Genomic DNA, 25,359 nt, shown 5'->3' on the forward strand with positions numbered 1-25,359 from the left:
GCCACCAATAACTTTACGCAAAAACTATAAGAATATCTGTTCGCATCGGGGCCTGGCATTTCCTGGTTAATTCTGTTGTTTGTCAGTCGTGTTGATTGTATCGTTGCGGAAACAGGCACCAGTGAATTCTGTTTATATCTGGACAAAACACTGGATACCTCCAGACCCGTCCTTAAAGGGGCATGCGCTAGTGCGCCCCACAACCCTCCCTAAGGGAGAAAACGGAAAAATGGCAAGTTCGAAGCTGAAGCCGTAAAACGTATCCGGCGCAAGGGGCGCGCATAAGATTTTCATAGGAAAGTGTAGAGAGGTGGCTTTTTTGAGCAAATGTTTTTAAGTTTTCCTAGGATTTTAGTTCATTTTCAGATTTCCAACCACGCGCGACGTTCTGTGCTCCCTGCCCTTCTAAAAATCTACGAGGCGGGCTTGTGGTACTGGATACTTGAGTTTTCGGGGTGTTGTATTTGACCTTTTACCAATGCGATGGCTGGCATACCTTATTATCGACTGCAGTGTGAATTAAACTAGTATCCACGTAAGAATGTGAAGATAATAATATTACGAATAAGTGCGCAAGACTCACCAGGGACTGGTGAGTAAAAAGCTCCCCTCTCAGAAAAATTTGGTTTTTTGGGCGAAGACAGAGAGGTAGCGGGAATATTTTCAAAAACGGTCCAGTGGGCGTGGCCAAAAACTAATTAAAAAATACCGTATGTATGTATTATTTGCCATAATATTCCTGTTTCGCCAGCGGAAACATATTTTTCAAGCATTGTGTTGACCCTTAACACTATGAATTTCCCTCTTCACTTTTTTTTCTGTAACGTATAACTTGCTTAACAATTAACATAACTCGTATTGTTTTCGTATTGCCACTTATCGGCTTCGTATTTAGCATTTTCTCTGACGGGGAACAACATTTTGTGCTCAGTTGAGGTACTGTAAGTATTTCAGAGCTCCATAAATGGCAAGATTTTCTGGAATGTTTTTGTTTATACTGGCAATCCAGCTATTAAAAAATAAGATCAAGGCAATACTGCAATGATAGCGGGTAACGAACACTTCTCGGAAAACAAAAGTTCACTCGCAAAACAGGAATATTATGATAAGTTATACATTGACACACACGCGATACCTGTATCCTCTAAATTTGTTTTCAGTCACGCCCACTAGATCATTGCCAATCAGATTATTATTTTTTAACTATTCCCCACTACATATATACTGTTTTCAAACAAAAGCTGAATTTTTCCTGAGAGGGGATCTTCTGACCGGTCCCTGGTCAGTACTACAAAGTGCGGTAGTGCGTACTCATACTAGTGACGCGTAGCTATAGTCCGGTCACCGGTGCCGAAAGATCCGACAACATACCAGTAACCGTTTTGCTCCGGGCAGTTGTTCGGACAGATCCGCTGTTGACTGCGTATTTCCCAATTGGATACTCTTTCTCGTACTAGGATTATCCATTTCAAGGTGCGGTTGCGGTTTCTGGCTGCCGCCGGCCGGGATGCTTTTGCAACTCAACGCCGGTCCAGTTCAAACCATAGGCGCATAGAACGGACATAAGAAGATAGCTGGGATTAGGCAAATCTGACAAGGACTTATCATTAGCCTTTGCTTAAAAATGAATTTTTAAAATTTTTTTTATTTGTTTTGCTTTGTTAATGAAACAAAAATACTGTTAATTATTCGGTTTACTACTACGTATCAGTGCCTAATTGATCCCTTCTACTGTGTTATTCTTTTTATTAATTCTTAGGTTATTCAGGTTTTTTCTGTAATTCTTAGGTTAATTCTTCTTAATCTCTGTTTTGACTACGTTCTTTCTTGAGCGCAAACATTTTTATTTACCAGTAATAACCATTATTTTGATGTTGGATTCCGAAATATTTTGATGTCGTACATAAAAAATTACAGACAAGAACAATAACAACAAACAAAACGAAATTTCGATGTTCGACAATCGACATCAAAATATTTCTAGTTGATAAAACAAAACATAGCAAAACATAAGAGTTAACACAGTAAAAAAGAAAACAGGCACTGATGCGTACTATCGTTATATAAAAAGTAAATCGGGATTGAAAAATGGCACTTGCAGAACTGAGTGTGGCTCGGGCGTCCCCGCGAACCCATCCGGAATCCGCCACATTAAATCTGCAGTGATATATATATCCGCGAGGCTCGACGTTCCTGTAGTTTCCATCCGCATTGTAGCACCGGCCGCGGTTCCTTTTTGCATTCCCGTAAATACCTACATCAGAGGAAATAAAGTTTAACGAACTATTTAATTAGGTTCTAACGCGAAACAAATTCCTACCATAATTTTTTTCATGGCCTCATCAGAGTACGTACTAGATTACGTACTATATATATTATATTTAATGTAAAACAATATCCCGGCTTATTGCTGCAAGACGAGGATTTGATAAAATACTGCACATTTTTCTGTTTCCCTTTGCCGAAGTAAATTAAATTAAAATGTCTGCTTCTATACAGAACAGGAAAACGATTTTACGCAGGTCTTATTCGGTATCGGTCAGTACGTAGTCATAACGTTACGTTAGCGTATATTTACACTGATTTTAAATGATCGAACATTAAACATCGAAAAACATCCAAAACCGTTACCATCCTGATTTGTGTGTTAGCGCCAACACGCCAATTTCCCCTTATCAATCATACCATAATCAGCATAATATTTATGACATTTTTAAATATTTAATAAAAAGGATTTCTGGCATTGCCATTCACCGGTTTGGTCGTCCTAAATCAAATGAAGATCTCCGCATGTTATAAAACAGACTGGCTTCCGCTCAGAATTAATCGTCTTCATGGAAATATTTCTATGAGCCCTAATTTTTATTGTACCACAAGTTCACAACGGGTTTAATCGTATTGTTCTTACTGTAATTTCGACATATCTCGCTCAGGTCAGCAGGAATCTGGACGTTGGGCACACAATTAATCGTTTCCACGCCAATGCACACTCGAGCAGATGTATAAATATTATGTATACAACTAAGCTACGAAGAGAAAGTGGAGAACTAGAATATGCATACCGGTAATTTAATACTGCCTTTGTCTATAAATTATGATAACATTTGGTTTTATTTTTGTGCTAGTACTGAGACAAGAGACCTGGGGTACAAATTATAGGGAAGTGGTTTCCATAATTTCTAAATAACAAATTAACATGCGATATGTTTGGAAACCGATGGAAAGAAAAAGAAAACGTCTTTTAAGCGGATATATACCAGTGTTGGCCCGTTTTTTGACGGCACCGGAAAATTACGGAAAAGTCTCCCGTTCCGTTACCCGTTACCGTAGAAAAACGGGAACGGGTCAGACGTCTTACGGAACGGAACCGGCCGGGAACTGAACGGCTGTTCTTACGGGAAAAATCCCGTTCCCGTTTCCGTTGATAAAAAAATTTACAGATAAAAACTACGAAATCACAGTCATGTTATGAATTTACGTTTGCCTAATGGCTGATGTAGTTAGGGTGAGTCTCAGATTGGAAGCGAATCTAGTGATGATACAGCAGTTCCCACCTCGCGAGGTGCCTTCGCGTATCGTATCTGTAGGCGCGGTCACTGCAAACAGTCACCTCGTGCGGTTAAGCCACCGTACCATAGCGAGATTCGCGTCGAATCTGAGGCCGAATTAACTGAATCTGCTCATTAAAAACTTCTCGGTTTCCGCAGCTTTTTAATTTTGCTGTACATTTTCTACTGGATACTGTCAATTTCTGTCACCACAGTTAGCGGGGGGTCTACTAATCATTATATTATCAGGGCCGTCGCGACGGCGTCCCCCCCTTACCGGAGGGGAAAACGAGAAAAGAGAAAACGGTGCGCCGGGAGCTGGCGTAACTGGCGCTGGCGTGGAAAAATCGAACTGGCGCTTTCTTGCTGGCGCACCGAAAATAACAATAGAAAAGCGTAGAAAAGTGGCTGAATTTTTTTTTTGAACCATTTTTGAACTAGCGCGCGACCGCGCGCCCCCTTCTACATCGGCTCTCGCAACGACCCTGAATATTGTTATCCGTACTAGTTGACTGTTGATTGCCTTTTACAAGCAGGTTTTGAAATTACAGTAATACTGTAATAGTATACGTAAACTGAAACCACGGAAAACAGTTTTTGTGATTTTTTATTTTAAATTTTTTTGAAAAATTTTAAAAACGGGCGCCGGGCCGGGAAACGGCGGCGTTTTGGTAAACGGGACGGCTAACGGGACGGGAAGGCCGGCTAACGGGACGGTAACGGGCCGGGAGCCGAAATTTTGAAACGGGCCAACACTGATATATACTTACTAATTGTAAGATTGTAAGTGCATCGGTGCATGTGACAGAAGAATGTTGTGTTGAGGTTGAATTTGTTTTTCTGACTCTTCTGCTGGTGTGCTGGTGAATTTCCAGAAGTTCCTGTTCAGGACTGCATTGGAAATTTGGAATACTGGGACGGAATTGGGTAATGTTTCTATCCAGTCAGTAAGTCAGACATTGTGTTGTAACTGCTGTTTACCGCAAAAATAGAATTTTTTGCTGGCAGAACCTTCCCTTTTGTTATGCCCGCTACATTTGCCACGTTCTGCTGCAGTGCGTAAACTGCAAATAAACGTAGTCAGCCCGGCGTAGTATGACGTAGCGCAAAGCTTGCGTAAAGCAAGCCGACAAGCACTCACGGCTCACGATATTATTATTGCTGATTATTGCAGCATGCGCGGCAGCTACAGTGGCCATACGCAGTTATAATTTATCGATATGATGCAGAAAACATTTCGTGAGATACATTTTCACTTCGACCTGTTTCAACAAGGATCGAAAACGTTGGTTTCGAATTTTGAATGCCGTACAGTGTGTGCTCTATGGAGGTGTTTTACTGGGTTACTGAGAAGGCAGATTTGAGATGACAGTCTCCACAACAAGTTAGCATTTCCCACAAATCTGTGATTTGGACTTCGGAGTGTTGTGGTGTTACGGTTTCTGCTTGATCAAGCGATCAAAACAACGTCATGGCTTTCCAGGCTCCGGACAAAAACAACAGACTTGCGGATTATTTTGTTATTTGTGGACTTGATCCATCAGGTGGATTGGAACTCGAAACATTATCTTGTAAGTCCATATTCAAAACGGATTTTGCTATTTTTCGAACGCTGACAATAAGGTTTGCGAGAAATAAATTTCAATTATCTCATTATCTGTATCAGCAATCCGAATTACGTAAGTCATGGGTGACTAACAATCGGTAAGTTAGAATCATAAAATAATAAGTAATATAAATTCTTTTGCCTGTCGCTTCTAAAAGATGGTGAAAAATCATGTTTTTAAGTTACACGGGGTTGCGAATAATCAATTTGTATTCGCACTGAACTTATTGCAGAGCATTGCTGTGAAGAGAAAGTTTGTTTTTGGGAAATTGTTTTTGTTTTTGGGAAAGTTTGTTTTTGGGAAAAGCTGCTTCCTTACAGAACTTGTTTCGGCACAGGAAGTTCACAAGCACTTTTGTTCCTCGTTGTGTAACCAGAATATTTTTGACAGTTTTTATTCGTCAAAATAACTAAATTTTAATTTCGTATTTTGCTAGTACTAGAATAGTAACGTGGTCTTTACAAAAATCACGGTGAATTCAAAATTCCAGCCCGAATTATTGGTGCATGATACTTAACGATTATAGCGTTTATTTAAACCGTGTTTTACATTTCTGTAACCAGTAACTCACTAAACCATTAACTTTTTTGATTTAAGTACGCATTTCTTCTTACGAAATTACGATGTTAATGATTAATTGTAAAGGAATGTTACTTGATTGAAGTTAAATATACTGTAACTTTATCTGGATAGTGCAGGCAAGCTTCGTATAAAAAATTATCCAAAAAATTGAATATTACTTGTAAGTATAAAATACTTACATATATTGATGTTAGGTATTCAATTATTTTCCATTGAAACGTTTTATCGTGACTTAAAATGTTCTTGCGGCCCTCGGTTAAAGGGTGCTGCGATTACTTAATTGGGCATTTTTCTGGTATGGTATTGACGTGTGAGTTTGATCCATTTTGAATATGACGATTATCTTAAAATTTTTAGCCGATGAAGCGTATGAAAATCTGGCACCATTGGAACGACCATACAGGAGCCGTTTGCTGGCCCATTATCCGGAGGATGTGGTGTGGAATCCGTTTGACGAGAAGGCGATTCGCATGGTTGGTGTGGTTGCTCGATAAAGAACCATTTTGGCTACTGTTTAAGTGGGCTTCTCATCTGTTAGGCGAACAGATGATCTCTTCCGCCTGTCTGTGTGTGTGGTTGACAATATGCCGCATAGTGGCTGATCTGTAACGGCGATAACTCAGTTATGACATGCTTGTGTTGCAGTTATGCATGCCTGCCGGTCTGACTTTCCGGACGGAAAAGCACATAACCGGTCCCAAGTACCACACTTTCATCGTGACGCGCGAAGACGGTAGCCGGTGTTTTGGTTATGCCTTGATTATGTTTGAGGAGGTCAAGGACAGTAATATCTGCTGCGCGATTAGGACACTGCAGGTGCCGCGTTTGATAGTTGCTAGTGCGTGTTTGTCCGTTGGTAACCGGAAGTGTCGGTTTATTGCAACAGGAAATGCATCTGGCTGAAGTGACATTAAAACGGCACCAGTATGTGGGAAAGGCATCCTACACCAGCTCACTTCCCCGTTCAATGAAGCTGGGCAGCCGCAAGTTGTCACTGGCGGAGGATACCAGCGACGGTTCGCTCTACGATATGGCCAAAGATAAATTATTCGTCAGCAAATGCATTGCATATGTCTCGCAGCATCAGTTTATGACCGCATTCCGTTACTTGTTGCTATCGCTGCACGAACGTTACCGAGCACCGGCACCGCATGAACTGCCAGTGGAAAGTTACGTCTTCAACGTGCTGTATGAAATCTCCGCGCCGAACCTAGGGCAGAGCTCACGGTTTTATTTTTACCCGGATTCACATTTTTTGCTGCAAAGACCAAGTAGGTTACAATATTGTAACTCGTTGTAAGTGGAAGTTTGACAGAAGTCCTGTGGACTTTCGGCTAAAAAAACAAAAATTAGCAAATTGGACGTGGAATCTCATGTTTTTATGACCGACCGCGTTGTACTTACTTGAAAGTAAATTCATGGACGAATATTTCTTGATCGACCTGAATGCTTTATTCTCAAATTGATTCTGAAAGCAGTTATTGATGGTCATGTTTGCCATAATTAGCAGACAATATTGACTGCGTAATAAGCGTAATTCTACCTTTGCTCACGATAAGTGGGTCGACTCAGCAGCATTTTATAACTTAATGAGGTAGAATTTGTCAGATGCGTCAGCACTCGTTCAGGGGACGATTACATATTATATGATTTTCATAGGTGACCAAGAGATTCCTTTATTTGAATATTCACTGCGTGCATTTTTCGGATTATTTGGAGTGGATACTGCAGTGGATCTTATTACGTGCGCCTTGCTGGAGCATCAGATTCTCCTCTGCTCAAAAGGTATTAAGTGTCTGCATGTTTGGCTTGTTCTAAGGCATCCACTAACAACTTGTTGTCTGCGATTTGGGGAAACAGATCACTTTTTGCTCGTGCTGGTCGCGGAATCTGTGACGAATCTCCTTTTCCCATTCTCATGGCAGCATGTTTACGTGCCGATTCTTCCTGACTCAATGCAGATGTTTTTGGACGCACCGGTACCATTTATTATGGGACTTCACCGGCGCGATGTCATTGGAGATATGCCACGCACTGAGGTTTGTTAATAAGCCATGCTTAAAAAATAAAATTTTGTTTGTGTATTAGTTGACGGAAATTCCATTTCATGCTTCGTTTCTGTCAGATTAAGATCTAGAACATCGCAGACAACATACACGTAAACCGAGTGGAATATTTATCGCAGACTATATAAATATTTCTCCCATATATATGGAATCCGTATATTTCGCATTAGTAAAACTTGACCACGATGTACTTGACCACGTTTACATGTACGTACATTTCTGTTAAGCAAAAGTTTTTTGGGGTGCCTTTACGGCCCGTTATTGTACGGTGTATTTACAGGGCAATGTTTGTTTTGTGGATATCGATGCGCAGAAAGTGCGAATGCCTGAAGATATTCCGTGCTTTCCGGATCGAACAGAGTTCATCCGTGAATTGAAAGACGTGATTAAGTGTTATGGCGCGACACTCAATATCGATTATCTTCGCCAGCGAGTGCAACATAAGGATCGTGGGTTTCAACGGAAATATTCTTTGACAGACCTTACCGAAGCTGGTTGCTTTAAAGATTCCGGTCAAACCAAGAATGTTCCTCCTGTAACTCCGTATCCTTCGAGAATGAAAATGGCACTGCAGCCAAAGAGCAATAACTCAAAAGTGGGCTACCAGGGAGCTGTGGGTTCTTATGGAGATGAAAATGGCGAGCGGTTGGCGGTAAAAAAGACAAGCAAACTGAATGCCATCGAACCTAGCACGCTTTATGCTATGTCGTATGTGGATGATATGAAATTTAATAATGCAGTGCGCGAAGTTTTCGTCAACCGATTTGTTCAGATATTTTATTCGTATGAACATTTTGTTCTTCATGCGGGAAAAGATTTGGAATCCTGGAAGAGCAACCGAGACAGCGTGCATACTTTTGACAAGGTAGAGTTTTTCGGTAATTTTTTTCATGGAGTGGGGTACGCGTTAATGTGCTTCAATTTGTTTCTGCTATTATCCGTTAATCATCCTTAATAAATATTTTATCTAGATTTTGTGTTTTTTTGTGATTATTAATGGTAGTATGGACTTACCTTTGGCATAACTTGCAGACGACTTTCCTTTCCGATCAGCCAGATACCCACGTGCCGTTTCTTTCACCGTTTCTTGAAACACAGATGTTTGCTACATTCGTGGACTGTAAAATTTTGAGCTCATTTGGCGAGATCTCGTTGGCAGTCCGTGTGTTTGATAGTCGGATTGAGAAGCTGAAAGATCAAGTTGGCGATACTCTTGTCCGTGCTGTGAAGTATCAGCCTTGTTCAACTGTTGAAAAATCTGGTTTGTGCATGCATTCATCGGCATGAATCCTATTGTTGTGTCGGTTGATTAAATAAATATTGTTTTTTTCGTGTTATAGAATCCGCTCTCATCCAACGGGTGAAACGTCTCGATACTGCCAGTCCGAAGCCGGGCAAGTTGACCAATTTCCGAACGTTGGTGCCAGATTGCGATTATCTGACCTTTCCGTTCCTCGATGAGAAACTAATGAATCCGGAGTCTGAACCGTTAGTTGTTGTATTAGTGACAACTTAAACTAAAATCGGAAAAAAAAGAAATCATGCACTATGATTTGTATTTTGTAGAACGAAGCGACTGGCCATAAACACTAAAAAGAAAGAGAATGCGTCACCTAAACATGTTCCATCAGATCCTAATGTAAGTCGGTTGCACAGTTGTACTTGACAATAGTAGAATTGTTATTCTGGTTTGACTTAACAATAAACTTGACTTGGCTAAGTTCGCCTGGCAGTATGAAATTTTGAGTAGTATCGAACAGAGTTATTATTCTTTCTGGCAGTCAAAGTCAGCCGATACTGTGGTACTATGAACAACTGATTGTTCGAAATATGAATGGTTTCTTTTTCTAAACATGCATTGCGATTGGCTTTCCAGAATTCATTCTTAATAAATGAATGAATGTCTTGAGACCGTCCATTGACTCTTTTGTTTGCTGGGTCTAACTGAGGGTTTTTATTGACGTAGTTTAATTGTTCTTCCGGTACTTTCATCTTTACTGAATGCATGGAAAAAGCTTCTAGCGTTGCTGTACTTTCTTTAGGCTTCCAGTGTAACTTGATTATTCTATGTTCCAAAGCTAAGCAAAGAAACACAGCATTTGATTATGCTAATTGAATGCCTTCAGTAGCAAACTTATCTGTTGAAATTAGTAAGTACGTTTTCTTAATTAATTCATTGCTTAAAAGCTGAGCATTTTAAATTTTATACTGACAGAATTCGGCAGTTATGGTTGACTGAATATTAATTTATGAAATTTAGATGGCGCAAAGACTGAATCGACCCAGATTAAACACTTACTCAAGTGTCATGGAAATGACCCCTTCGATGATCGCAACTGAAAATTGGGATTTTGTGGATAAATTGCTGAAGGAATGCAAAATTAGGGTGATAATTGGGCATTTCATATAACTGATATATGCGTTTGAACTATTTTGCTGTATGGTTTTGGTTCATTGGTTTTTAGACGAAAAAGATGTTGGTGGAAAAGCTGAGCAAGGAAGCTGTAGAGTTGGGCCATAATGAGGGTTATGTAACCGGCGTAGAGGAAAACACTCAGATTGCCAGTTTATGTGATTTGTTGGAACGTGTGTGGAGCCATGGGCTATACCTCAAACAAGTGCGTTTAGTGTGTGTTTTTGCTTTTACTGAGCGGGTTTTAATGGATTGTTTCATTTTTTCTGCAGGGAAAGTCTTCCTTATGGTCACATTTGCTCTACTATCAACAGCGGCACGAGCGCTCAGACATTGGCAAAAGGCTAAGCGATGTTGCAGAAACATCTCCAGGTATCACGGGATGACCGTGGAATTGTATTGGCTGAAAACTTTTTTTCCTGGAATCTGGACTGATCCCTTGTGTGATGACTGTGATCTAACCTGTTTCTGCTCTTTTTGGCAGCTTTCGCTTGGCAGGTTCTGCGTAAAAGGCTGGAATGTATGTTCCAGAATATTTAATAATAGACGATGTGATATTTTCTACCATTACTTTAGTTTGGAGGTTCATTTCCTATTGTTGTCACAATTATTGTGTCTTTGAAATTTGGTGGGGCCTAATTCTAATTCTAAAATTATTTCAAATAATTTTAAATTGGTTAATTATGTAGTTCAAATTATTCAGTTCGACTTTTCGACTTTCTTCGGAAAGTTTGATGGTTTACGCTTGCTTTAAGCTCGCATGCCTGCTAAACAGCCTGCTTGTTCTGGGTCAATTATTATTGTGCTCCCTTATTTAGGATTGCTGTGTTTGTGTGGCTTACATTTAGTTTAGTGATTTTCAACAGGAATAAATAGCACCAAGCCGCCTCAGTTTCCTCGTGCATCCTCAGTGGATGTTTCGGGATTGAGTAGCGGCACACTTTCCAGGCTACAACGTTTTGTTGGTTCCGTTAAGTCACCAAATGCCGGTGTGTATGAGTGCTTTGATTTGTTTTGTTTTATCCTAACTTATTTCGATTTTATCCGTTGCAGCAAGCTGTTAAAGCAAAAATTTTTTTTTGGTTATTTTCTGTCGATTTCCTGAGTTATGTATTCCGACATTACCGTTGCTTATAAATAATTTTAAGTAGTCGTGTCGAGTATGCGTGCGGTGCGGATTTTAAATCACGGATTATGGTAGTTTCACGATGTCAGTTTCTTCTTATCATAATCTGTAATTATTATTATTCTAGATCTCACGGCAGTTAATGTAGAGCTGCAATCACATTCGAATTTGGACAGTAGTCGAGGACGATCAATGGCCGACCGTGATTTAGTTGCCGGCAATGATTGCACACCGTCGTTGATATTCGATATGAAGTACGTTTGACTAAAACAGCTAGTAATACACATTTTAAATTGAATGTTTTTGTGAACTAAGCGTGGAGATTTTCTTTATTTTAGAAATGTGTTGGCCATGCCGGAATTAAAAAGCGCTCTGGGTTATGCTCGTGCTTGGGTACGGCTCTCACTGGAAAAGAAGTTGTTGGCTAAACATCTCAAAGAACTTTTATCGGATGGACAATTACTGGAGTAAGTGGAAAATTTGTCTTTGATTTGGTATAACTTAAAAATGTTAATGTTCGTTTCAGAACACTCTACAAGCGTTATGCATTTCTGCGTAACGAAGATGAAAGGGAGCAGTTTTTATACCATTTACTGTCGTTGAATGCGGTGGATTTTTACTGTTTTACGAACACCTTTACGACAACTCGTGAGTACACGAACTTATCTGTGTGTCGGTGTTATAACTACACGTATTAATGTGGTTTGTGGTGCGATATTATTTTTTAATTCGGAATCGAAAATCTAATTTTGAATTAACAACATACTTGTACGTTGCACTCTTCTTGGGAAGCTTGGTTTTAATTCGTAATCTTTGACTGATAATTTGTTTCAGTGGTCCCGTACCGCGTTATCATTAGTCCCAGCCGCAAATACTCTTCCTCCGTTCCATCGAGTTTTTGGATATGCACTGGAGGCACTCTTGGTGACTCGGGAAACGTTTCGGCTACGAAAAGCAACCTCCAGATGGTCTTCCAGGTGGGTCTCAACATTTGGCGACTCGTTTCATTTATTCAAGTTTATTATCCTTGTTTAGAGGAAAAACATTGGTTTACTGACAACAGTTCGTATCGGTTTGGACAAGACTGCATTAAATGTCAAATGGCTAATTGATCACATTATCGTGCGCAATGAAGTCACCGGACATATGGCCAAGTAAAACCTCAAATACTTAGCAGCTTGGAGATGACACGTTATCGAAATAGATCCTATTTTTAGGTTTCCCTGTGGTCGATGGTTGGGTCGGGGTGTGGATGATGGGAGCGTGGAACGCTTGTTAGTAGCCGAGTATGCACCGACTATTGGAGAATCACATAGCTCGGCTAACATTAGCGAATATTCCACACTTCCACGCACACCGCAGCGCTGTCGCTCCCCGAGTGCCAATCGGAAGTCGAATGAACTGCGTAAGTCAGAAACAGTGTTCGAAATTTTACGATTTTGCTAATCAAATTCGTACATGAACCTGTATCCAAAATTTATGCGAAATGTTGCCATTTTTAATTGGCTTCGTTTTTTCTTGTTTTTTATGTGTATTTGCAGGAAACAGCAAAAAGTGTGCGAATTAGCAATGTTGCTGACGGTCTTTTGTCGTTTTTTTGCTTAGGATTCACTACGTCAGAAATTCAGCAGATGCTGGGAGATTCAGCTAACAGTATTGTTAAATATTTCTTCAAGCCTGACAAAGAGGTTGGGTGGTTATTCTTTTGTGTGGAATGTGAATATCGTAATGAATTTGCATTTATTTCGATACAGAGAGGCAGCATGACCATGCTGCTCTGCGGTGAAATGGGATTGATTTTTTGTATCGAACAAGCCTTAATGCATGGCTATTCCCCATTGAGGTTACTGCGTCAACCGTATCTATGGAGTGTTTTTGGTGAGTGGAACGCGTTTTTATGTGAAACGTGGCTGGAGTAAAAAGTACAAGTTAATTTATTCGGAGGGTGATTGCAGAAAAAACAGATCAATTTTTCCGAACGGAACTGCTTGGAAAAACACCGATGACAGGCGAGCGCCATGAAAACGTGCGCATGTTCTGCCGCAGTATTGGCAAAATCAATCGATCGTTGCACTCGCTTGGCAAAGATGGGAAATTCCAAGTGTTTGCTGCTATTTCGCTGCGGTAAGCTTATGAGCGCGTTGTTGAGTGCATTTGATAACGACTACCGATATATCATTTTAAAATAACTGGTATATTTTAATTAAATAACTGGTATATTTTAAATAAGGTTTTTCATTTTTTATACTGTCATATCGTTTGATGTTGTGATGAGAAAACGAGAAAGTAATGCGCGATTTTAAAACTGGTAGTTTAGGTTATATTACTTGCGCCTTGGCTTTATTTACAAATATATCTACGTTGGTGCGAAAGTATTTCATGAACTGTATATACTGTCAACTCTTTACCTGTTTACACTAATTGTAATAAATTTCTCTGGTTTTTTCAACAGAGATCGCATGCTGCACAAGTGGCTGGAATTGATCAGCACGTGCCCGATCGTGGACACGATGTATGAGCGAGACAGTTTTATTCGGGATCCGATTTTATTTCGTTTCATGATTGCCATTATTCGATCCTTGGACGATTACAAGATCGTCCTGGAGCCATCCTTAACCAAGGGCATTGAATTGTGATAACTTGGGACACCTTAAGTTGATAAGAGCATGTGTGATTGATTGCGGTTTGACCGAATGAGGGGATGCATGTTTGGATGTCAAACATATAGACATCTGCCAAAGATCTCTGCCAGTATTGACTGTTTAAATTTTTTAACACTTTTTGTGTGAGTTAACATTTATTTCAGCATGTTACGTACATGTTTACCGAAAATGAGAAAAGTATAAATTAAACTTGACCTGTGCAATGGAGAAGTTCAGTTAAGGAAATAAGGCTGTTCATCTCCGTTAATACTTGAAAGCTTATTTTCGGTTATTGCGTAAAACTCCCCGGAAATCTACTTGGCCAACGGGTACATGGCTTTTGGACAACGTCTGACCGGGATTCCAGTTGGATTTCTTCAGGAATTTGCGGAAATCGGTTGGATTTCCGTTATGGGTTTCAGTTTCTATGACTTCCTCGATGGTGGCAATAGATGCTGCGGTATTTTTATTGTTTTCGTTGTTTGGTCTGGAATTCGCCTGGACTTGTGAGGTTTTCGGTGGACGAGATTCCCCCTTTCTGCATGTGACATAAAATTCAGTAACTAATAATAAGTTCAACAGATGTCGTAACTTACTTTGCGCTATGTCGGCTTTTTCGATCCGCAACCTGTGCTTCCGCTGGGGATACTGGTTGAGGATGTTGATTGGTTAAATTTCTGAGAGGATTACGCTGCGGATGCAGACGTTCGATGCTGTGATCCGGCTTCATGTCTCTCTTCCAGGATTGAGATCGGGAGCGGTTTCCCTCGGATCCAGAATCCGAAAGGACGGTGCTTCGCTCAAATACCGCAATAACGTCGCGGACGCGCGGCCTGACAGGATAAAATATTTGCAGACGTTTTAAACACGCCGAATATGCATTGCATTAAATAATTACCGTTTGCTGGCGTCGGCTTCTTTGCGGGTATTTGGTTTACTGCGGGCGTTTTCCGTGTCTTCCGCTGCCGGTGATGGTGTCTGCTGGAATGAGGTCAACCTACCGGCGCTGCTGTCTTCGCTTAGTGATCGTCCGCAGCCGGCGAAATTTGGTTCGACATACTGGACCATATTGGATTTTGGCCACGCGTTCTCCACTGATTCCCGTGGACGTTTGGGACCTCGAGGCAGAACGCCTTTCTTTTGCTGTTTTTGGTTTTTAATAAATTCAACAGACGAATCCGCCTCGGCCACGTAATTGGTCGGGGGCGAAATACATGGTCGCTTGCGACTCATATGCCGACGAGCCTGATTGCGACGCATTAGCTTTTCTTCCAACAGGACGCGATAGTGCTTGCGAATGCGCCATCCTCGAAAAGCTGCACAAAAGCAAACCATCAAAATTAATAACAATAAAGCGGAGCTTTTCTTTTGTTTTTTCCACATACAAATTTAACGAACAAGATTTCACTATCTATTAGGGAGTTTGTATAGAGACGATTTACATATTTAAATATGAAAACACAAACGATGGGGATAAACAAATTAACAAAGCACATATCGAACCTTTTTGTATAACGGAGGCGCAATGGTGCCGTAATAACAAATAGTCCAGGTACCGTTTTCGAGCGATCCAGCGCCGTACGCTGGACTGTATCACGATGGCGGCGTCCAGCACGCGCTTGATTAATTTAGCCAAGTGGTCAATGTGGTAATATTTCAAAAAGACCTGAATTAAGATCGATTATATTAAAAACATAACCACGAATATTCACAGAAATGGTGGATCAAGCAGGAATGACCTTTGTTTTTCCGATGGCCCATCCTTCCAGATGTAGTCGCTGTAGTATTTTGCGGCATGTTGCTGCACTTAGACTGTAGTCTTCGTCATGTTTGGATACCAACATGTGATACCTGTAAAATGATACTTCGAGCAATGAACAAAAATATGATGTTAAAACGATAACGCCCCACAGTTTCGCTAGCTAAATTGCTTTTCGGATTTCATCGAATCCACTTGCAAAGCAAACTTTTCAATTGAAATTCAGCATTTAAAATACCTTTTGACAAATTCCGAGAACGCTATTCGAAACGCAAAGCCTTCTCGGCGAATTCTGGCTGTTTCCAGGACGCCGGTGTACAGCAACTGCAGGCGCACTTTTTCCGTGCAAAAGAAATTCGGCAGCTTCTGATCATTTGGCTTGATGCAGCTGCAACAGTAATGGTGTGGATTGTTTGGTCATTGATTGATCTTGTTTTTATTGATTGTAAAAAATCGATCATACCGGATAAAATGCGGTGTACTTGACACAATTTTGGTGAGAAGATCCATTAAAGAATACCGGAAGTAGGTCGACAGGCTTTGCTGTGCACGCGTTTGGCTGGCCAGTGTGCGTAGGCGCTACGAAGAAAGGTTGTTGACGCGTGGACAACAGCAGCACCATCGTAATATACAACCGTTTGGCTTCACATACAACACTCACTTTGTTGTAGTTGTTCATGTTTTTTGGTTCGTTAAATTTTGGATGCATTAACCCAACCGAACCAACAACATTTATCGATGAAGAGTTGTTCACGTTGATGGCCGACCGATCCGAAAAGGCAACGGCTTCGTACAAATTGCCGGTTTTGGTCAAAGGATTCTGGAAAAGTGTGCGCAGCAATGGAACTTCGGACGTTCGCATTAGCTGAATAATATCCGTCGCCAGATAATCGCGGTTTTTCTCTAGGAAGCCGTGCACATCGTATTCGATCTGCAAAAAAATAGGTACAAATGGCATTTTAATTGTTTTTCTCACTGACAACGCACTAAAAATTCCGCCGCCTTTCACAGTCAGTGTCATCGACATACTCAAATTTTAAATATTCTGTCATATCGCTAATAATTTAATTCTATATTTATAAAACAATATATTCGTCACGAAAATCGTAATTATTTATTTGTTATGATATTTTTCAAATTCCTACTTAATTGTACAACTTATATTTGTGTGGAAAATTTAAAAGATATATGCCGACACATATCAAAAGTGATCCGGTAAAGGTATGACCTTTCCAGCGTAGTGCTCCACGCTGAATCGCATGGCGTCCATTTTATTGCGGTGATAATATGGCGACTTAACGTTGTGATGAAATTTTTCCGCTAACGAGTGATCGGATGCTTTGGGAAACCGCGACTCCTCATCGAGAAGTGCTAGCAATCCCACAGGTTTGGACAAAAAGAGATCCAGAATCGGTCGATTATCACAGAACATTATGGGTATCCAGTCTAGGCCTTCCTCTGCGTATTCCTTCTGTTCCCACGTAAATACGCTGTGGTTGAAGTAATATTGCAGCTGCTCATTGGTAATGTTGATGCAGAGCTGCTCGAAGGAATTCTGTGCAAAATTTTCAAATCCAAAAATATCCAGGATGCCGATGGTTAAAGCATCGTGTCTGAAAGATGAGAATCAATGTAAATATTTTGTTGGTACGGTAGTACTGCGAAGATGTCCAAGATGCTGCAACTGGATCAAACGGTCACGTCACTTTGACGGCTATTTGTTATTTAACACGCACTCAGCCGTATTATTTGGATTCAACAGTTGGTTGATTTTGTTCACAATCCAGTCGAATAACCGTCCATATAAGGCTTTGGCAAGACTGTCTCGCACGTTGCGCGATTCGCTGACAGTATGGGATTTCAAAATGGTCTCGCCTCGCGTCACGACCATTTCCGATGTCAAGGCATCCCGTAGCTCCGATATCTCCACTCCCAGAAGTTTACCCACTGGATTTGTGTTGAAAGAAAATACAGGATAGAATTTTTGGCATTTTTCGCCGTTAGCGCAGCATATGGGCACACCTGTTTCCAGTGTCGGCAAGTTGGACACAACACTTTTATCCGGCATGTGCTTGACTTCTTTGGTAATGAACTGGACATCTCCCAGATGCAATACAGCTGCTAGTATTCGGTACATCGAAGTTAAATCCTGTAAACCACAGTTTCTTCTACTCTTTAATACTGATGAACAAGTCATAAATATTGAAGGACAAACTTTTATTATGTAAGAATTATTGTTAAGAAATAATCGAAGAAAATAAATAGCGAACCTGCATTTTGAATCCCAGCGTGTTCAGACTTTTATGCAGGACCATGAAATGCTCACGGTGAGCAGACACAAGGGAGATGTTGTCGCCAGCGTAACCGCCCAGATACCGATGCCGGTGTGTTGGGCGTAAATGGTACGAATCATCTGGTTGATTTTCGTTTCGACCCAGTCCGTCGTAGATGTAATACAAAACATGAAAGTTTCTTTCCGATCTAAAAAACCGACATTTTACAAATAAATTATGACTACGTTGTTTGCTGTCGTTCGCTCATTTTAGTGGCTTGTCTAACGGTAAAAGTTTAACTTCCATCAGGCAGTTAATTGTAGAAATGTGACACAAAGTTATCCTGAGCCAAACGTATCAACGATAACCATAACAAACAATTATTGTACTTACGCGGCTTGAGAAACTACCCGCCCTTTCTCCAGCAAATACTCAGACAATTTGGCTCCAATCACTTTCCCGTTGGTAGCAAAGAGCATTTCGAGATATTTTCCAAAACGGCTGGAATTGTCGTTAATACCTTAGTGAAGCACAACTATTTGTTAGTTAGGTGTAAATTAAACTGGTCTCCCGGAATGCTGCAAAGGAAATCACATGCATATCAAAATGATAAATCAAAATTACGTACCGGTTTTAGCATTTCCAAACGCTTCCATTATTGGATTAATGGTTAGAATTTTCTGTTCGAGATTCTTATTAACGGACTGCAACATAAAATTTTGCAACACTTTATCCACATGCATATTTACGGAGCAATCGAATTTGATGGTCAACTCTTTAATTTTTACATTAGAAGTTTGGCAAAGATGAATTATTAGACGAACTTACGCGGCCAAGGTTGGCAAGGTGTTGTATTAAATGCTTAGCATTTTCTGTCTTTCCACTTCCTGATTCACCGCTAATCACAACGCACTACAGTAGAATTAAAGCAACTGATATATGCATATGTCCGAGGCGCACGGGTCCAAAAATATTTCACTTGTAACTTTTATTACGTACCTGATTTTGCCCCAGTTGCAATAAAGAGTGATAAACAGAATCCGATATGCCAAAAACGTGAGGTGGATTGTCAGCTTTGGCACACCCAAAATAGTCTTTTCTAACCTGTATAAACATAAACAGAGACAACTAGAAGTCAAATTTTTTCTAATTATGTCGAGTATTTTATTTTTACATAAAAAGCAACATTAACGATTCATGTGCAACTAAGAAAATGTTAGAACCTATTTATGCAGCTAGTAGATAGATGCAGAACCTTTACCGCTTCGCATCTGTAAAGGTCAACAGGAGCTACCCGCTTCCGGTTTAACGTAGGAGACTATAAGAGCATTATTACGTATACGCGTATTTTAATAATAATCAGCTTACGTTGTCGGTGTAGATTTCCTGTGCGCAAAAAGGATTAACGGCAATCAGTATGTCTCCAACATAGGTGTAAATTTGGCCTTTGATGTAGCGATTATACAGATGATCCACAATTATACTCTGTCAAAGCATTTCCGGTTAACACCCTCAGAATCAACACGAGAGAAAACCTCCATGTTTAGGCATAATTAATTAGAATAACCGCTACATACTTCATCCAGAATCTCCAGGGCAGCCAAATCGTCTCCGTATGTGTGTTCGGGTTTAAGTTTTCGATTGGTTTTCAGTTTTCCCCTTTTTGTTGTTGCAATGGGTATTCGTGAGGGCATTCGTGGTTGCATGCGACCATGAAGTGTGACCAGCAAATTGCGAAGTTTGTACTGCACCTGCGCAAAAAACTCATACGCGTGCATTTTAACTTAATAGCATAATTAATCTACGCTCTCGTTCCAGTGCGTCGAGCCAACGGAGCGGACGCTTTCTATTACAGCTTAAATTTGGCGTTCTAATCATGAAACCTTATTGAAACGTACCGGTCCGCAGTCGGATGGTGCTTGAGCAATAAATGGATGTTTTAACAGTTCTCTTGGTGTTGGCCGCTTGTCATAGTCTTTTATCAAACACCTATTGACGAAAACAGACAAATTTTGTAAATTAATTTGTTTGGCTGGTGTTCGTAACCCTAAATGTACAGTACAAATTAAAACACCTCACGGAACGATATCACGGTTCTGTGTCCACAAACGTTCTGATTAACACAATCATTTCGAAAAAATATTACCACGATCTTATGGTGTGGTTTCTTCAACTGCGGGCTTATTGACAATGCATACTTGTACAGCATGCGTTGAATAATGTGATTATATCATTGTAACAAAGTTGTTAGAACATTTTATTACTATTTTGCTGAGCTCATAAATAATTTGTCTGCTGTGTAATGCTTACTGCTTGATGAAGTCAATAAAAACTGGTGTCCAGTCTTTCGGATTTTTGACGGTTGGTGGCGGGCTGCGTGGAATTTTGAAAAGTGCGCGCATCGGATGTAGATTCGCATTGGGAGGCTCTCCGTCAGCCAGTTCAATGGCCACTATTCCCACCGACCACACATCGGAACGACAATCGTACGAACTATCAAGTTGCTGTTCGCAGGCAATGACCTCTGTAATTATAGAAAAACTCAACAAAACCAAACTTTAGTTATGCAAACAGCGGCGTTCGAACAATATTTAAATTTTAATTGCTGCTGCGGTTATACGAGCGACCCTACTCTTTCGCTACGTGCTGGTAAGTTCATTAAATTACCGTAGATATGCCATAACTATGCTGTAACTGCCTCATTTAACTACTGGCTTTATAAAATGACGAAATGTTGCTAACAACTGTTAATAGCGGCTATTACAATATCTGAACAATTACAACAGTCACACACTCGTAGGCCTGCAGTGTGCAACAGACAACAGTAATGCAAACTTCCGGCTAATGTACCGTATTTTGTAATACCGTACCTGGCGCCATAAAATACGGTGTACCGACACTGGTATTCCTTCTGCCGTCAGCCGTCCTTAAATGTGCCGCCACTCCTGAAAAAGATTCCCGCATAGTATTCGTACATGCTATATGATTTCCGGTGATGTAATTATATAATCACAAATGAGTGTTAATCAATTTTACCGTCTTTAAAAAATAAGTTCATCACGCTTACTGAAATGGCTTCTCACCCGATCGAAGAAATAAATGTTACAAGGTCAACATAAATAAATGACACCTATATACACGGTGAAAATCATCCGGCCATTTCAAAAAATTAACAATAACTGGTAATAACAAAATTTTGTTTCAAGCAGTCACAATTCAGATTACATCGTTTTCATTATACATGATGTAATTTTCTTCGCAATCATGCACATAATATATTTAGATTATTGCGTTCGCCTATTTTGTCTGACGACATTTTTTGGTTCTTCTAAAGTACTGTATACGAGTTTGCGTATGCATGTAGCAAAACGCTCCGCAAAAAGCTAGGCTGTTCACGCTTTTACACCGATTTTGAGCGGACTTGTCACTTACCGAAATCTACCAGTTTTACTTGAGCATCATCCGTTAATAAAATGTTTTGTCCTTTTATATCGCGATGTATTACATAATGGGAATGGAGGAATTCCAGACCTTGTAATGTTTTCTGCAACAAAAAAATGCGTTCTGGGCAAAAAAATGCGTTTGGTTGCGTATACCTCCCATGAAAATCAATTGGGTTTTCTTGCAAAAGTTTAGCATGCTAAACTTTTATAACGACTGTGTTTGAACCTTGGGATATGCGCATATCCCAAGGTTCAAACACAGTCGTTATAAAAAATATACAAGCAATTGTTTTTATGATTTGTTTTAGGCATGATATTACTTGCGGTTACTTGCCTTTAGAATATACGCTATTATTTCCTCCTCCAGTTTGCGATGCTTTTCTAGTAGTTTTTTGACGAGATCAGTTACAGATCCTCCGGAGCAGAGCTGAAACAATCTTTTGTTGTACTAATTACTCTAACACATTTTTCATATTAAAATGCCACTACTTCTTATCGTATTGATATCTACAACAACTAATCGTATTGATATCTACTTATGGAGCAGCTGAATGTCGTATTCAGCGGTTTTATGTATAACATAGTACGTAGGCATACTGTATTACAGGCATACAATTATCATATAAATCACTCTATCATTACTTACTTCGATAGCGAACCACAGCTGGTCGGTTTGTATATCCGGCTTGACATAAGCGCCAAAAAATTTTGGAAGATTGAGATGCCTGCCGCCAAACTCGCTTAGGATCATATATTCCTCTTCAATTTCTTCCATGATATCATTGGAAATATCCAGTATTTTAATTGCGACTTTTGAGCCGGTTGCTTTGGATTCCGCAACATAAACCTCTCCATACGTGCCTGTGAATGTGATGCAAATGGTTGCATTGCACGACGCAAAATAATTCTCTCCACATGTTATGCGAGGAGAAAACTGTGCAATACAAATTTCTACGAACTTTGCAGCATTTATTTTAATGTTATTTTATTCCATATTTCTGTTACGAATTTGCTGTTACCTTCACCAATAGTCTCCAGCAGTTCATAGTACGGTGTGGGGTCAGGAAGTTGACAGAATGGAATGCGAGAGTTGAAAGCTCCATAATTAGCCATAGGCTCATGCAATTTCTCAGATTTAACAAAATTTTCCACGTGCACCTGTTGATCATCGATTGTATTAAATTATATTCAGTTGTCAGGATATCTTTCGGTCAATAACACATCTTATTTTCCGAAAGCACTCGTACGATATGACAATCCACCACCTGAATGCGAAACATTCGAACAGCAGTTGCATGCAAAATTCGCACAATTCATGGGCTGGTATCACTTTGTTACGTAGAAAAAGCAAAAAAACAAACGGTAATATTAACCGCAGTCACGCAGATATTTCCGATGAAGTATTTCCACACAGATTCTCCATTTTTGTATCGAATTTTTATTTAAAAGAAATCAGCTCGCAAAAGTAAGTATAGCACAGTAGCCCATATAATCACCGCCTAGTGGTCAGCGATCGATTGAACTTAACGCGAATCGCGGACAAAAATATGTTGGTTTGAAAACTAAACTGTTGGTGTTGGGCAGTGTGTACTCGCAGAAACCATGCTCTTTTGGCTGACGGACAATCAAGTATAACGTTTCAGTTTGCCATGTCATTCAAATAGCAGACAGTTCATGTCCATAACGCATACTAGCCCATAAATAAACGAATGTCCAGTTTGATGCACGCGCTTTTAAACGTGTCTGTAAAAGAATCAACTTACGTGAACTTGAATCAACATTGCCAGACGGGAAAGCTCACTTTTCGTCACACTACATGGATTTAATTGCACGCACACTTTTTGGTAGCTGCTGTCCTTTTATTAGCGCAAAAAATGGTGCTCGGTGACTTAGTCCAGTGCAAAGACATTTAAACGGTGCCATGCAAACGTATATTATTCCAGAGATACTTTAGCAAACTGCATCCCATCGCAAAACAACGCACAGTTTTTTTATTTGAAAAAAATTCAATAAAAATAAAGGCAGTTTAAAGTGAAGCCGTATGGCTGAATTATTCACGATTCCGCGGCATGACATGCTTCACGAAAAAAGTACTTTAACTTAAGGATTTAACATAAGGTTAGAAACAAATTATAAGCTAACCAGTGCTCTAGAAAATAGAAGAAAACCATACGTGATCGCTTTTCTTTTACGCAACAATGGAGAGCAGCCGTGTTCACAGAATCAAAGTTGATAATTAATTTAGTGTGCATCACCGGTACAGTAAATCATTTGCACTTCAACGTCCAGTGAAGCGTAGTGTCACTTTTAATGTGACATGGTATAGAAGTATGCCTTTAAAAACTCTGAAGAAGCAAACGGGATCGGCACATATGCTGTATATTTATGTGTGTGGTCACTGTGGTGCAAGGCTTAATGTTCAGTGAATTTCCTAAAAATTGCTTGTATTAACAATGTAAGCGCAAAAAAAACATTTATCGGCTAGTAAATGGTGGAGTTCGCTCAAAACTTATTTGATATCACATTCAAGCGGCAGTTTTATTTTGCAGTCACAAAATCGCCATGTATTGAACGATCGCCGATCACTCGTTTATCTTGCTTAGCTTGTCTTCGTCATTTGCAAGCAACAAACCTACTTTGTTGCAAATGCGGGGAATTCCAGAAAAAGAGTTGAAAACATGGAATGTAAACAATTGCGACAACTATTTCAAATCGTATTTATTTGTTAATACGGGCGCAAGAAAACCAAGAGTATAGGCTTTCTGGCATCATCCGTAACACTACATGGCTGAATCACAATACAGACCGTAGTTTAAAGAAATACCCAAACGCAAAGCATTTGCTCTTACTCGCAGATAATACAGTTAAGTTTACAAAACTCACTGCCAATGTGATGTTAATTATTATTATCTCCAGTGCATACATACCCGGCTTCCAGAGTTTTAGTTCTTCGCAAGATCAAAGATGAATATCATTGATATCTCAAATCATAACAGCCATCCGATATTCCGACTAACCAAAGCGTCCATAACACCACGTGCAAACGGAAATCCTACCGCTAATCTTGTTACTGGACTGTGGTAGCCCATATATGTAATTACTTATCTATGGATGCGAGATATTTTTTGGGACGCTCCATTCACAAATTAGCGGATTTCAGTTTTAAAATACAATAACGCTGTCCCTTACAACAAGAATTCTCAGCTAATAGGACCATTTTTGAGAGAGCAATATATTTTTGTGTAATCTGTCACTGATATGCGTGCGTATGCGGTCGGTAACTGCTGTGCAGCCGCATCATGAGATAAAACCAGTAGCCAAGGCGGTAACCAAAAAAGTGGATCAACAACATTTGCATGACATGCCGCGCTCTTTTTGAAGGATTTCGAAGATGAATGGACAGCTTATTTACAATCTAGGTATACGCTAAATTCATACACTGGTTGTACCGTACATGGCAGGCTCTACCTATTATAAATGACGTTTCACTCGTACAGTTCTTTGTGGTCTACAATGCCGACTATGTTTCTGCTCGTCCACAACGCACATGAACCGTGTAAATGTCTTATAAAGGGCACTAATTCTAATTACCCCCGCCGGCAGCGCAATAAGAGATTATTAAAAATTAAAACTCTAATTACATCAGTCTTACGAAAGCTACCTTCCCACCACATTTGTAATTTTAAAGCAGTCGATGTATAGCTTTGCGTGGCAGTTTGTTATATTGGTGACTATAACGGCAATCTAATCATGCATTTGTGTACAGTCAGTACAGACAAAATGTATATTTAAAGCAACGTTTAAAAGTTTTTCTTTTATGAAGGAGCCTTTCATTAATCTGGTAAAGACAAATTAGAACAATTTTATTTGAAAGACAACCACAAAAAAATTCAAACTTCT

General features: G+C 39.9%; 2 protein-coding genes across 5 annotated transcripts; one reads left to right on the top strand and one right to left on the bottom strand.

Moving 5' to 3' along the window:
* The first annotated feature begins 4,722 nt into the window (after nt 1–4,722).
* Nucleotides 4,723–14,226, top strand: LOC129582129 (DENN domain-containing protein 5B-like). Of its 3 annotated transcripts, none has more exons than XM_055473575.1 (24): nt 4,723–5,119; nt 6,095–6,210; nt 6,383–6,553; nt 6,624–7,008; nt 7,397–7,522; nt 7,598–7,776; nt 8,084–8,668; nt 8,836–9,064; nt 9,144–9,291; nt 9,370–9,442; nt 10,064–10,189; nt 10,269–10,421; nt 10,489–10,588; nt 10,701–10,736; nt 11,470–11,596; nt 11,681–11,809; nt 11,869–11,990; nt 12,177–12,319; nt 12,378–12,496; nt 12,560–12,747; nt 12,948–13,030; nt 13,097–13,220; nt 13,298–13,466; nt 13,795–14,226. In XM_055473575.1, exons 1-24 carry the CDS (start codon nt 5,020–5,022, stop codon nt 13,976–13,978), a joined length of 3,915 nt encoding a protein of 1,304 aa, XP_055329550.1. In that variant the 5' UTR covers nt 4,723–5,019; the 3' UTR covers nt 13,979–14,226. The 3 variants fall into 3 exon arrangements, with proteins under 3 accessions (XP_055329550.1, XP_055329542.1, XP_055329552.1); XM_055473567.1 differs by lacking the exon at nt 10,701–10,736 and adding an exon at nt 11,083–11,205; XM_055473577.1 differs by lacking the exon at nt 10,701–10,736.
* LOC129582117 (myosin-IIIb-like) lies at nt 14,037–24,767 on the bottom strand. Of its 2 annotated transcripts, XM_055473547.1 has the most exons (26): nt 24,387–24,767; nt 22,479–22,617; nt 22,106–22,320; nt 21,794–21,886; nt 21,449–21,560; nt 20,887–20,961; nt 20,327–20,540; nt 19,915–20,005; nt 19,594–19,767; nt 19,385–19,501; nt 19,016–19,120; nt 18,845–18,928; nt 18,645–18,720; nt 18,410–18,536; nt 18,014–18,224; nt 17,766–17,892; nt 17,480–17,690; nt 16,972–17,356; nt 16,405–16,674; nt 16,207–16,322; nt 15,982–16,131; nt 15,724–15,835; nt 15,488–15,650; nt 14,883–15,300; nt 14,581–14,817; nt 14,037–14,522 (listed from the first exon to the last, which is right to left on the bottom strand). In XM_055473547.1, exons 2-26 carry the CDS (start codon nt 22,570–22,572, stop codon nt 14,264–14,266), a joined length of 4,236 nt encoding a protein of 1,411 aa, XP_055329522.1. In that variant the 5' UTR covers nt 22,573–22,617; nt 24,387–24,767; the 3' UTR covers nt 14,037–14,263. The 2 variants fall into 2 exon arrangements, with proteins under 2 accessions (XP_055329522.1, XP_055329530.1); XM_055473555.1 differs by lacking the exons at nt 20,887–20,961; nt 21,449–21,560; nt 21,794–21,886; ... (1 more) ...; nt 22,479–22,617; nt 24,387–24,767 and adding an exon at nt 20,684–20,799 and having other exon boundaries at nt 14,038–14,522.
* Nucleotides 24,768–25,359: the final 592 nt, after the last annotated feature.

This window comes from Paramacrobiotus metropolitanus, unplaced genomic scaffold (assembly GCF_019649055.1).
Source record: "Paramacrobiotus metropolitanus isolate TYO unplaced genomic scaffold, Prichtersi_v1.0 Parri_scaffold0000002, whole genome shotgun sequence".
NCBI classification, from domain to species: Eukaryota; Metazoa; Tardigrada; class Eutardigrada; order Parachela; family Macrobiotidae; genus Paramacrobiotus; species Paramacrobiotus metropolitanus.

Excerpts from the sequence above, each read along its gene's own strand:
- LOC129582117 (XM_055473547.1), bottom strand. The coding sequence starts at position 22,572 with ATGGCTAATTATGGAGCTTTCAACTCTCGCATTCCATTCTGTCAACTT. Across the intron at positions 19,502-19,593 it reads CCCTGGAGATTCTGGATGAA|AGTATAATTGTGGATCATCT; the intron begins GTATGTAGCGGT and ends ATGCTTTGACAG. Across the intron at positions 18,721-18,844 it reads ACCTTGCCAACCTTGGCCGC|TCCGTTAATAAGAATCTCGA; the intron begins GTAAGTTCGTCT and ends TTTATGTTGCAG.
- LOC129582129 (XM_055473567.1), top strand. The coding sequence starts at position 5,020 with ATGGCTTTCCAGGCTCCGGACAAAAACAACAGACTTGCGGATTATTTT. Across the intron at positions 7,523-7,597 it reads GATTCTCCTCTGCTCAAAAG|ATCACTTTTTGCTCGTGCTG; the intron begins GTATTAAGTGTC and ends TTGGGGAAACAG. Across the intron at positions 11,991-12,176 it reads GAACACCTTTACGACAACTC|TGGTCCCGTACCGCGTTATC; the intron begins GTGAGTACACGA and ends AATTTGTTTCAG.